Below are 14,406 nucleotides of genomic sequence, written 5' to 3' on the forward strand. Positions count from 1 at the left end.
GTCAGTACGAATAATGTACCGAGTATGTAAGGCACATAAATAAGTACATAAGAGATATGGAAGAAATATAGAGTGCATGACTCAACCTGTAAGTCTGAATAACTTTGCAAATCATAAATTACTTTTAGCGTCATGCATATGCGTATGACTGTTATGTCGTGCATAGGTACATATTTCATAACATCATCATCCTCTGAGGGCATCTCGTCATATCATATCGGCCACTGTAGGCAAAATCATCATTGTATACTAGCTGATCAGGTGGTGGTGCGTATATAACGCCATAACCTTTCCCATATCCCATATACATATATATACATACATATATATGCGTATATAACTCCGTTTGAGTACATACATACATATATATATGCGTATAACGCCGTTTGAATCATATTTCAGCCACTGTGGGCAACATCATCATCATATACCAGCTGATCAGGTGGTGGTGCGTATATAACGCCGTAACCTTTTCCCATATCCCATATACATATATCTACATATATACGTGTATATAATGTCATCTGGTCATGGGTCAATGCACATGAACGCAATGCATGTAAAGTACATCAATAAAATCATTCGGAATGTCATAAGAACATTTTGCCTCTTGAGCAATATCATAAAGTAACATCTTTTCAACTTTCGTATTTTTCTGAGACCCATGAACAGATGATAAAATATTATGACACATGAAAATTAAATAACATATATATTTCTATTACTTTTATGAGTAGAGTCACTTATGTAATTTGTGCATTTGCACGTTTTGTTCATATCGTATGTATCATGCCAAAAGAAAGAAGGGATAACCTTAACATACCTGTTCTTGAATTATTTGAACAAAATGAAGCTTTCTACTTCTTGCGAAATATGAACGAACCTATGCTTGGATTGAACAAAATTAGACTGAAATTTTGATCAAAATTTTTGAATTTGTTGAACGAAATGATTCTGTTGGTTCAAGACAGAATATAAATGTTTGGTTTCACGTTTTTGGTTCAAGACAAAAATGCAAATGCTTGTTTGATCTTGAATTGTCTTGAATACAAATGTTTGGTTTTACGTTTTTGGTTCAAGACAAAACTGTAAATGCTTGTTTGAAATGGAATTTTTGCTTTTGCCTAATGTCTTGCCCTTTTAAGCCAAAGGCAGATTTGGCTTAGCCCTTTTCAAGAAATTTCATGGATTCTATTCAATTCTTATCAAGATTTTGACTTAGTCATTATTTTGTTACTACATGATAGCCATCTGGCAAGGTGACTTAAGAGTCATCCTTTGCCTAGTGTGACTTTATGCCACGTGGTGAAGATTATTAATCTTTACCCACTTATTAGTTAACTGGGTAATGTTATGTTACCCGGTAATTAATCAATTACCCGCATAATTTAAAAATTGTCTCAACTTAATTAAATACTACTCTATTTTAACATACCTTGTACACCTTATGGTCATATAGTACCTTGTGTGGCACTAGTCCATAAATATCGGGTATTTTAGCTTGGGCCATATTTTATCCCAAAAGGCCAAATTTCAACGAAACTCATTTTCTTTGACTTGCTTCCCCTTTCATCTTCACGAATTTACTTATCACTCTTTTGAAATAGCGTAATACTTATAATCCAAAATAAATCTCATTCCCGAACTTTCGTCGATTAACTTATGATGAAACTTCAACTTACGAAAATGCAGGACATAACATCTCATTTTCGATCTCTCATTAATTTATTTATGGTATTTTTCATGTACGAAAATATGAGGCATAATATCATTCCCTCATTTGGAACATTCGTCCTCGAATGTTGACTGATGTGCTTATCATCCTCATGTCCCATAGCTCTTACGAATACTTTAGTAGTCCTTTTACCATCTAGGCAACTGTTCTATGAATGAGTTTAAAGGCCATGTCATTCCCCCCTTTAGGCCTCTTTCCCATGCCATGACTTGTAATCGAGTTCCTTCCAATCTCATAACTGCTGCTACCTTCCATTATGCAGTTTGTACGACACTGACCTTGTAAGTGTTCCTATGCGACTCTTTGCTCCTTTTTCCTCCAGCTTTTAGCCAATCCTGAAGTTCTTCGCTTGGTATTTTATCGAACTTATGAATACTGCTATATCTTATTTTGTAGACCTGGTTATCCATTTGTATAACTTTACTGCATCTACATAGGTCATACTATACCATAGCACTTGCCTCGATTTCTCGTTACTGATGTCTGCTACCAAATCTCAGGTAACTTTCATTGCTTATCTCGTACGTACAAATCTATGTCCTCTAATGCACCTACATTACTGTTCATCTTTAAGAATTACGACCTAATCTCCCCTCATACTTTATAACTTTTATCCATCAGTTGTTGATTCACCTCAATATTGGTTAACAATATACCATTGATAGCTTGCAACCTCTTACGTAATCATTAGGGTTCATGTTGCATCACGGAACATTTGAAGTGATTTTTCCGATCCACCTGGGGATGATACGATATTATACTTCCATAACCGTATTTCATAGTATCCCAATGTGATTCCGTTACATAGGTATTTTAGTCACGTACAATTATCGAAATCCCTTTATTTATCACAATTACACCCTCATTCTATTATCAGGGCAGCATTTCATCTCTTCTAAATGCTACTAGTCATAGACTCCTTTGTTTTCACGGTCTTAATCCCGAAGACACATCCATTTCTGTCACCTTCTCCCTTGCCTTTTTCTTATCCTTACTCTTGTATTTCTACAACTTTGTCTTTCTATAATACTTTAGCTTGCGATCGATTCCCTTATGCTTTTCTGGAACATCAAGCGAGACATTGCATCGTCTCTAACTCTTCTTTTACTCTCTAATTAGACATTTTGGTACTTAAAAACCGTAGGTTGGAAAATATGCTACTGATGATGCTGCTATCATCCCTGGATACTGGATCCCGGCGTTTCTAGTCTTTTACCTAAAGTATGGCCCACTCTCATTCTCCTATACTTGTTGTCCACCTTTACCTTACTTACTTTAAAATATCACCTTACATTTTTCTATCTTTCTTTCACAACCTACTGTCCACATAGGTATACATCACATCCACCACTTGAAGCTCTATTATAATACTTGCACCTTTGGTGCCTGTACAATCCGGTGGGAGCTCCATACTGACTTCTTATGAGGATGGTACTTCTTCTAACTGGATTTATCGTAGAGCCGTTATAGAATATAGTTGTTGTTCTATCTCTCTTGAACCTCTAATATTAAGAGTGGCTCTACTATGTTCTCAATTATGATTTTTATAACTTATGGGTCCAATAATCGGATTCCTGATTTACTTCATTGATGTAATCCTTTAGTTTCCTCCTTTTTCTGGTCGGCATTTATGTCGGGTTAAGTTACCTTCTGATCTGTGGTTCATAGTATTAGTTATTCCGTTTAGCCTTTTCATGGGCGATGAGTAATATGCATGATACAATCCTTTCACAATTTAATCTTTCGTCTACGACCTGGGTTCAATTCTTTCTTTTAACATATACCAACATCTTCTATGTCTATATATGTTGCATGTATAAAACTCCGAACCCTTAAGTGCGTTCATAATATAACCCACTCTGGATCATTGATCGAATAATTTCTTTCGTTCCATGTTAGCTTTCTTTCAGCATAAGCTATTACTTTTCCTTGTCTTTTTGCCCCCTTGTTGCATCCATACTTATCTTATCTGAATTCCACACATGCCAGAGTTTTCATACAACTCACATAATCTCGAATATTACTTTTAATTTTACTTTCCGTTCATTAGCCACGATAGGTGCCACTTTCCTTTGGAGTGCTTATAATGTTGTTGTGAGACTGTTGTTACACGACCATTTCCTCTTTAGGTCGTTGTGCTTAGGTTGAAACCTTCTTCCTTATTTCCTTAGCTAGTCTTACGTTGTAGTACTTAGGGAGAACCCTTGTCTCTCGTAAAGATGGGAGCTTATTACTGACCTTTTTGATGTCCTCCCTTGCTATAATCATCCGTAGTTGCTTACCTCCGTACCCTTGTGCTTGTAAGGTTACTTCTGAACTGATATTTTGACTGCCTTCCCCGTGGAACTTTCTTTTATCCCTATAACACTCATACGATACCTTTAACTACTCTAACTCATATTTGAATATACCTCAAGTATTATAATGACATTACTGCGAGGATAAATTTTCCATGTTGGGGTTTACTACACTTATCTTGCATGAGTTGCTGATTTGTCTGTAACTTCTTGTCTAGCCATAGCTAGGCTCTTCCTAAATCAACTACTAACTACTTATCGGCCCACTTCCTGTATCAATATCCCGCGTAATCTTTCTTGGGTTATTTTCTTTGTCTTAACTTACCCCTTACACTAATTCCTTATTAATCAGTAATATCTCGGGCAGGAACCCTTACTTCCTCTCCTTTACATCGTGTTTGCATAATACTCTGGTATCGTAGCATATCTGTAGTCTTTGAGTAAGTGAAACCTCATCCCTTTTTCGTTTTATCGCATTCTTCCTTTATCATTTCATATTCCCCCCTTTAGGAGAGTACTAAGACTTGGAGCTATGACGGCCTACCTATAGATGTTTTGCCTCTTCATCTTTGACGTTCTTTCACATTATCGATGACCCTTACTTGCCTTGCGGTAATTCTTCTGTACCAAGGATAACAAAATTCCTTATTCGCAAGAGTGGAACTTAGTGTAACTAGCACATATAGTCCCTTAAGCTTAACTTTGCTCATATTTCTTGCTCTAAAGAAGCGTTTCCCTGAATGACTATTCTCTGAATTCATCGTGAATCTTCTTCTGTTGTCCATTCTATTACTGCCGGAACAAAATCTGAAACTCCTATGATGCCGAGTATTTTCCAATCATTCAATCCTTAATTCATATTTAGTTTACCTTGTTTACCAGTCCATACTGATTTCTATTACTCTGGGAATTAACTCTCCCCTCTGGTAGGCGCGTTGGAGTCACAAACTTATTTCTCAAAATGAGGATATAACCTTATGGCCTATATTCTTTTGTTGTCTCAAGGCCCATCACCTTTCGTCTCTTCCTTCATTGACTATAGGTTCTGTAACATTCTACCGTTTTCATCCATGTATCACACCTTATTCATAATGCTTCCTTATCTCTCTCTCATTATTCTGCTAATATTTCTGCATATTCCTTTTCTTGTGAAAACTTCAATACGACATTCTTTCGCTCTTAGCTTTCCTTTGCTCCATCCAGTGGATCTTCAAGTTGCTTAACGTTCTCGCTTTACTAGGGACACGAGCAACACTAAGATAATATTTATCCCTTCAAGGCTTATAGTACATGTCTTTGTAGTACTCATATCTGGCTGCACTATTTTAAAGTGTTCCATCTGGGAATCTCACAAGGAGATCTATTAGCACATTTGACATATCCTTCGAAAATGTCAACTGACACAAACAATTCATCCATCATATCTTCTTATACTATTTCTATTAACCCTCATAGGGCATATCTGGAATGGGTGTGCCAATTGTATATACCTCTACTATATTTGAATATAACTCAAAAAGCTTATGTTCCTCTGCCTGAATTATAAACACTGTTAACCTTTGTTAATTGGGCGCCTTATACCCTTCTTCATCTTGCTTCTTTTACTTACTGAAACTTGTACTTATCTTCTTAATTTCTCATTATCCTTCACTATAAAGATGGATAGGCATTCTTGCCTTGAGGCTTTTTATCAAGAGGCTTACACCTTTCAGCACACACATGATCTGCTGAAGACCTCATATTTACTTATCATAAGCATCATGCAAAGTTGAGTTCCACTAATCCAACACTTCCACAGCTATAGCTCTTATCGATCATCTTTCTGAACGTAGGCATTATCTTATTACGAATAAAAATAGAAGCTCAGAACTTGAATTCTTATAAATGAGCTCTACCACACGATCTAGAGTAAGAAGAAAGAGTGACAGTCTTAAATGCCCTGTAGCCTCCTGCTTATAAGTGTGGTGCACGACACACCCATAAACAAGACTCTACTAGACACGACTTGTAGACTTCCTCGGACAGAACTACTCTGATACCACTTTTGTTACGACCCAAACCGATGGGCCGCGACAGGCACTCGGTACCTTACTCAACCGAGTACCAACGTAACGTATCTTTCTTATTACATTATCATATACACATGACATACGAGCATAATAGGCCAACATGATTATTTATAAACCCAAGACATCGGCCGACAAGGCCGTACAATCTTTCACGTACATGACATATGTCTACAAGCCTCTATGAATACATAAATGTCATAAAGGTCGGGACAGAGTCCCGCCATACCAAACAATACACGTCTAAATCATACCAGCCAAACAAGCAGCTCCGAAGCAAATGGAGCGCACCAACATCTTCCGCTGAGCTGATAGCCTACATGGAGGGCTCTCAACTGTCTATCGGGACCTGTGGGCATGAAACCCAGTGTCCCCAGGCAAAAGGGATGTTAGTACGAATAATGTACCGAGTATGTAAGGCACATAAATAAGTACATAAGAGACATGGAAGAAATATAGAGTACATGACTCAACCTGTAAGTCTGAATAACTTTGCAAATCATAAATTACTTTTAGCGTCATGCATATGCGTATGACTGTCATGTCATGCATAGGTACATGTTTCATAACATCAGCCCTAAGGGCATCCCATCATATCATATCGGCCATTGTGGGCAAAATCATCATCGTATACCAGCTGATCAAGTGGTGGTGCGTATATAACGCCACAACCTTTCCCATATCCCATATACATATATATATATATATACGCGTATATAACGCTATTTGATTACATACATATATATGCGTATATAACGCCGTTTGCAGCATATTTCAGCCATTATGGGCAATATCATCATCATATACCAGCTGACCAGGTGGTGGTGCATATATAATGTCGTAACCTTTTCCCATATCCCATATACATATATTTACATATATACGCGTATATAACACCATCTAGTCATCGGTCAATGTACATGAACGCAATGCATGTAAAGTACTCAATAAAATCATTCGGAATGTCATAAGACCATTTTGCCTCTTGAGCAATATCATAAAGTAACATCTTTTCAACTTTCGTATTTTTCTGAGACCCATGAACAGATGATAAAATATTATGACACATGGAAATTAAATAACATAGATATTTCTATTACTTCTATGAGTAAAGTCATTTATGGAATTTATGCATTTGCACATTTTGTTCATATCGTATGGATCATGCCAAAAGAAAGAAGGGATAGCCTTAAGATACCTGTTCTTGGAATTATTTGAACAAAATGAAGCTTTCTACTTCTTGCGAAATATGAACGAACCTATGCTTGGATTGAACAAAATTAGGCTGAAATTTCAATCGAAATTTTTGAATTTGTTGAACAAAATGATTCTGTTGGTTCAAGACAGAATATAAATGTTTGGTTTCACATTTTTGGTTCAAGGCAAAAATGCAAATGTTTGTTTGATCTTGAATTGTCTTGAATACAAATGTTTGGTTTTACGTTTTTGGTTCAAGACAAAACTGCAAATGCTTGTTTGAAATGCAATTTTTGTTTCTGCCTAACGTCTTGCCCTTTTAAGCCAAAGGCAGATTTGGCTTAGCCTTTTTCAAGGAATTTCATGGATTCTATTCAATTCTTATCAAGATTTTGACTTAGTCATTATTTTGTTACTACATGATAGCCATCTGGCAAGGTGACTTAAGAGTCATCCTTTGCCTAGTGTGACTTTATACCACGTGGTGAAGATTATTAATCTTTACCCACTTATTAGTTAACTGGTTAATGTCCCGTTACCTGATAATTAATCAATTACCCGCATAATTTAAAAATTATCTCAACTTAATTAAATACTACTCTCTTTTAATATACCTTGTACACCTTATGGTCATGTAGTACCTTGTGTGGCACTAGTCCATAAATACCGGGTATTTTAGTTTGGGCCATATTTTATCCCAAAATGCCAAATTTCAACGAAACTCATTTTCTTTGACTTGCTTCCCCTTTCATCTTCACGAATTTACTTATCACTCTTTTGAAATAGCGTAATACTTATAATCCAAAATAAATCTCATTCCCGAACTTTCGTCGATTAACTTATGATGAAACTTCAACTTACGAAAATGCAGGACATAACATCTCATTTTCGATCTCTCATTAATTTATTTATGGTATTTTTTATGTACGAAAATATGGGGTGTAACACGTAGCCCTCACATTAATTGAACCACAGATATCAGAATGGATTAATTAAAATTGAAAATCAGCTCTCTTAGCCTTTCCAAATGGTTTATGTGTAATTTTTCCGGCAAGACAATTTTCACAAGTTGGCATTTCAATTTTAGAGAAAGAACCTAGATGTCCTTCCTTAGCAATCTATTCATTAGATCCTGCCCTATGTGACCTAATCTTTTATGACATGTTATAACATCAACATCATTGTTACTAGAATAATATGTCATAACACAACGATCAACATAATAGTTATACATAGAGGGATTACAATCTAACACAATGAAACCATCATAACGATGTCCAAAACCATAAAAAACATTGTCTTGAGTAATTCTAAGACCAATGCGACTAAAGTTCAAATTGAAACTAAATCTAGAAGAACAGACATAGAGACTAAGTTTTGTCGAATCTCTGGAACATATAGGACGTCATGCAACATCAAAGATCGGCCACCATGCATGTCCATTCTGCAAGTGCTTATCCCTTTGACTTCAAGCTGTGTATTATTTCCCACATATACATGCTTTGATCCAGGTGAAACTTGACGAAACTCTATGAATGATTCTTTATCACGGCTCACATAGCCGGTGGCCCCTGAGTCTACAATCCTCACAGGATAAGATTCTGTTAGTAAAACAGTGCTAGAAACATATATAGCACTAAGATATGCATTTTGAAATGCTACCTTTTTGGCTCAGTGCACTCACGAGCAAAATACCCTAGGACTTGGCAATTGTAGCACTTCATCTTGCTTTTGTCTTTATTCTTATAGAACCATTTTCCTTTCTTGGAATTTGGCTTGTTTCTTTTCTTGGAGGATCCTTCTTCAGTCTCTTTACCCTTTCCGTCATTTTTCCAGTTTCTCTTACACTTGAAACTTGATTTCTTTGTACCACTTGATTTTGCCACAAAGGCATTAGGTGTAACTTTAGCAGCACCAAGCCGCTCGTCTTCAAGCTCCACATAACGGGAAACATCAACAAAATTTTTGATGTTATCATTGTGGGTCAAGTTAACCTTTAGATGTTCCTAATTATTGGGAAGAGACGGAATCACTGCCTGAACATGCTGCTCATTAGAGAGAACATGGCCAACACTTTTGAGTTGAGCAATCATATTTGGCGTCACCCTTAGATGTTGTTTGACATTGTGATCATGACGCTTTTTGTACTTGTCAAACTTGATTGTCAGCTGTCGAAGGCGAGTCACAGTTATACCCCCATATGCCTCTCTTAAATGTACCCACATGGCTTGAGTAGTAGGATATTGTTCACATTCGTGGATGAGATCATCAGCAATTGAACTTACAATAATTCCACATGCAGTGAAATCTTTCTTCTTACAAATATTGTAAGTTTCCAGATCCCTCTTGTGTTGGGCAGTGTTACCCTCCTCTGGGTGACTCATATCATGGTTAATACTTTCAAGAGCATCTTGATCTTCGAGTACATTCCACATCTTACGACTCCAGATGTCGCAATTTACCATTCAGTTTGTCACCCTTGTTCAAGACAATAATGATACTTTTCGATGCCATGTCTGTTATTAGAGACAATGATACTTCCTAAATTTCCATTCATTCAGCCCTTTGATCCCTTAACTCCTTTTGTCTCGCCCTTGGGACATTCCTGATGACTTCAGGCTCCGAGTCTGAATCATTATAGGAATAAGCCCTGCAAAGGTGTACCCTTTTACATTTTTCCCTTCTTTGACTTCGAGAACTCCCCCTTGGAGTAATTCGAACTTGTCCCTGTTCGGCCATATCTGAAATAGGACCAAGAAAACAATAAGAATGGCTACAACTATCCAATGTGACAACATATGTCACAATAACTAGTAGAAGTACATCAATGTGAGGCATTAATGCTAAACTAATTTTCTATATTAAGAAGATATTAAGATATATTAGGGCCAGTTTATATCAGTTCATGGTCCACACTAAGAAAAAATTCTTTTCAGGCAAGTTTCTGTTGTTGTATACAATCCATACTTTCAAGATTTGAATTTTATAAATATCTTTTGTCGTTCCTATCTTTATTGTCTTTCCACTGTTTCACCAATTGAGAAATGACAAAAGAGAAAGAAATGGAAAAAATAGAACAACACACATTGAAATCTCTTTCTCTAGCATGACATCTTTTGATCAATATCAACGTTTTTGTTATATATATCAGCAATATGTCCCAAAAGGTAGTGAACAACATCAAGTGATAAAATATAAAGCAAAAAAAAAGATGAAGAACCATTATAATCAATACTTCCTTCCATAAACATTTTGACAACAATTGTGGATAACTTAACAGGGAAAGTATAACAATATATTCTAGGTGCTTAACATAAGAATTCACTGATTTCACCAGTTAACCAAGAGGGTGAACAAGTCAGTATGATGGTATTTTCATTGTACCTATATTTATAGTAATCCTAGTAGAACATGTTGAGAGTTTAGTCTGGAGTTATCACATATATAAGCAAAATGAAAAAAAAATCTAGAAGTAAGATAAATACGACATGTATAAAGTTCCACCACTATGAGTGAAAATAACCATCACTTTGAGTAGTAGAATTATATATTTCTTCTAAACCAGTGTGAAGCTCTGGATTGACTCCTCAAGGTTACCGAACGTCATACATATTGGTAATATACAATTATACAAAATCAGCTCTCTGTTATATATTATAAGTGCTCTATTGATATTTCTCATATACTCTATTATTGAAAAAATAAAAAAGTTTTCTATTTCCCCAGAAAAAAAAAAGATTTCATTGTGTATCCATATTTATGTATATTGTATACGGTAGAAATCGGGGCTACCCGATTTCATGATCTCGAGGATCACTTCAAGAGCGAGATCGAAATAGACCAGGAGCAAGCCCGATGGGAGGCTTCGAAGATCAAAGTGTCCGATGAATATTGAGGCAGAACATGAACGGCCTCGAGATAATACCATTACGAGTTCGTAACAGAAAGAGCAAGATTCCACCACGTCCCCAAGATCATGGCATAAATTTCGAAATAGATTTGTACGAGTTAGTACTAATCCGTACTAGGCAGTTATATAACTGTTCCAATGAGGTTCCTTACTGTAAATAGAAATGTACCTTATTTAGGGTTCCCTTATTATATAAAGAGGACCCCAATCATTTGTAAAAATCATCTAATCATTAGAAAAGAATATACTCTCTACTTTTTGCTCATTGTTCATCAGAATTGTCCTTTAGCTTTATTATTCTTGCTTTATTGTTCTTGACCAATCTCGAGGTCAATTGGGCTCGAGGTCGAGACAGACTTATCTACTGGTTTGGTCTTACTTATTTCTTTCATATATACTTCAGATTTTTTGATTATTAATTAGTATTGAACTAAATCACATATCTTTAAAACAATAAATCAAATCTATGTTACTCGTATTTTCGAGGTAAATAGTTTGGCGCCCACCGTGGGGCTAAAGATAATAGTGGTTATTTCAGTACTAATTCTGATAACACACGTTATTTTTACACTTGTTCTTGTCAAAGATTCTTTGTTTTCAGGTTAAAGCATATCAAACTCACAAAACGCGCCTATGCATGGCGATGACGGTCTTGGATTTCGTAAGGAAAATGAAGATGTATCTGCTACGGGAGTCGGTGCACCACCGATTAATCCTAGAGAAGTTCCAAATGTGGAACCAGTCGATGTTAGTTCACATATTGCTTTAAATGCAGATTTAGGCGCAGACCCCGGGAGTGTACGCAGGAAAGTCAAATCTGGTGGCCAAGGAACACAGGGTACAGGAGACGGGGGAATCAGCCTCCAAGTAATATTTGAGATGCTACAAGCTCAATAGATTGTCATCGCTCAACTTCAAAGTCAGAATAAAACTCCAAGTGTGGTCAAACCAGGAAACACTCGACCTATTGAGCTGGTGTCGGAGGGATCAAACGGTAATGGCTTGGGGACTGACCCCACAATTATGAGGATGCTCGAGGAACTCACCAAGAGAATCGAGTCCGGGGAGAAGAATATTGAGGATAATGACAAAAAAGTGGAGACTTATAACTCCCGTGTTGATAAAATATCGGGGGCACCCCCGATCTTAGAAGGACTAGATTCTAAAAAGTTCGTGCAAAGACTCTTCCCCCCTAGTACGGCTCCGAAGCCAATCCCCACAAAGTTCCGTATGCCCGAGATTCCCAAGTATAACGGGATGACCGATCCGAATGAATACGTCACCTTGTATACATGCGCCGTCAAAGGAAACGACTTGGAAGATGACGAGATTGAATTTGTACTGCTGAAGAAGTTCGGGGAGACTCTGTCTAAGGGTGCCTTGATATGGTATCATAACTTACCCCCTAATTCTATTGATTCGTTTTCTATGCTTAGAGATTCTTTTGTAAAAGCACACGCCAGAGCCATTAAAATTGCAACGAGGAAGTCGGACCTTTTCAAGATAAGGAAGAAAGATAAAGAGATGCTCATGAAATTCGTATCTCGGTTCCAAGCAGAGAGAATGGATTTGCCTCTGATCACCGATGACTGGGCTATTCAAGCTTTCACTCAAGGTCTTAACACTTGGAGTTCTATAGCTTCACATCAGTTGAAGCAAAGTTTACTCGAGTACCCGGCTGTCACTTGGGCAGACGTACATAATCGGTACCAGTCAAAGATTACAGTCGAAGAGGATGAACTAGGGACTCCTTCGGGGTCCGTTTATCCTAGCAAGCCCATGGGTCAGATCAAATGGGACGTGGCTCGAGAGCCAAGGTCGAATAGATATCGTTATCAACCGTATAACGCAAACCGTAGAAGCAGCGGGTCTGGGCAAAGCTTTGCACGAAATAAGAGGAGAAATAATCAAGGCCAAAATTCACGGGGGTTTGATGTCGAGGAAGATCATGTTACATATCCAACATCAGAATAAAGGTACGACCCCGGTCAAATCCTTTCTAGTTTTTTTACTAACACTTGCAGGTTTTCGACATGGATTGGCATGAAGCTTTGGACCTTAAAGCACGCGTTGCACTCTTTTTCCCTTATACCAGTTTTTGTCCCAAATGAGTTTTTCCGGCGAGGTTTTTAATGAGGCAACCATTGTCGTGTTAACTTAGAGCAATTCAATGGAATCCGAGGTTCCATACAATAAGCCTCCAATACTAAAGGGCATTTCCCTAGAATGTCTACTTTGTTGAAAGGAAATCACTTCAGGACATCGAGTCTCGATAGGAAAACTTTGTAATGGGCCAAACGGCCAGATGAACCGTGTCCATGCAGAATAGTCAAGCCCTGATAGCAAAACATGTATGCACGTATCAATTATCCAAAGAAACATTCTTTCAATATCAAAACACTTTGTGTATCAAAGAAACTTGCTACTATACGAACATCATACTTGTGATTCCACGAGAAACGGCTCAAAGGCCAAAACACAAATACACCTCGAATACTCGGGGACTGTCATCGATAGTCAACACATTCGAGTATCTGAACTCGAACTTATAAGACCTCAAAGAGGCATCCCTCGACACAAAGGCCAAGGCCATCATACTCGGGGACTAACCTTTCGGACAAGTTTGAAAGGTTATTGGGAAACAAGTCCAAGAGACATACCCGAAGGCTATGGCCATATTAAAGACTATGGTCATATTAAAAACTACGGTCATATAAAAGGTTATGGCTGAAATAATGCGGCTCGGAGATGTCTGACTTCTGACATAAGTTAAAGGCCTTCAAATACTTCGAAAAACTAGTTAAACTCGGCTACCCTTGGCAAAAGCAAAAAGGGCTTTGATAAAATCAACCTTCGAATAATTTAAAGTCTTCGATAACATCATCCTTTGAAAAGCCTCTAAAGGTATTAACACGAACGGGTTCTGATCTATTGAACCCTCAAAAAACCCAATAGGTACAGAAACACATGCTAAGGCATAAAGAAATTTTCACTAAATCTTTTAGCCGAAAAAAGGGAAAAATTATAGTTGTCTTAGATGCCGAATTGGCCCAACTTAAAGAGCCTAAGGGCCGATCTAAAAGAGCCTATGGTCCAATATAAAAAAGCCTAAGGGTTATTTTCATTTCGAGTTTGAGCAAGTACTCACTCGATCACTAAGTCCAAGGGCTACTCGAGTTCGAGAAAATTCTCACTCGGGGA

The 14,406-nt window shown here is 37.3% G+C and overlaps 1 protein-coding gene across 1 annotated transcript; it reads left to right on the forward strand.

Annotated features, from left to right (window-relative positions):
* The first annotated feature begins 11,838 nt into the window (after positions 1–11,838).
* Positions 11,839–13,179, forward strand: LOC138888648 (uncharacterized). Its single transcript, XM_070170549.1, has 2 exons — positions 11,839–12,043; positions 12,158–13,179. Exons 1-2 carry the CDS (start codon positions 11,839–11,841, stop codon positions 13,177–13,179), a joined length of 1,227 nt encoding a protein of 408 aa, XP_070026650.1.
* Positions 13,180–14,406: the final 1,227 nt, after the last annotated feature.

The sequence above is a fragment of the Nicotiana sylvestris genome, chromosome 3 (assembly GCF_000393655.2).
Source record: "Nicotiana sylvestris chromosome 3, ASM39365v2, whole genome shotgun sequence".
NCBI lineage: Eukaryota > Viridiplantae > Streptophyta > Magnoliopsida > Solanales > Solanaceae > Nicotiana > Nicotiana sylvestris.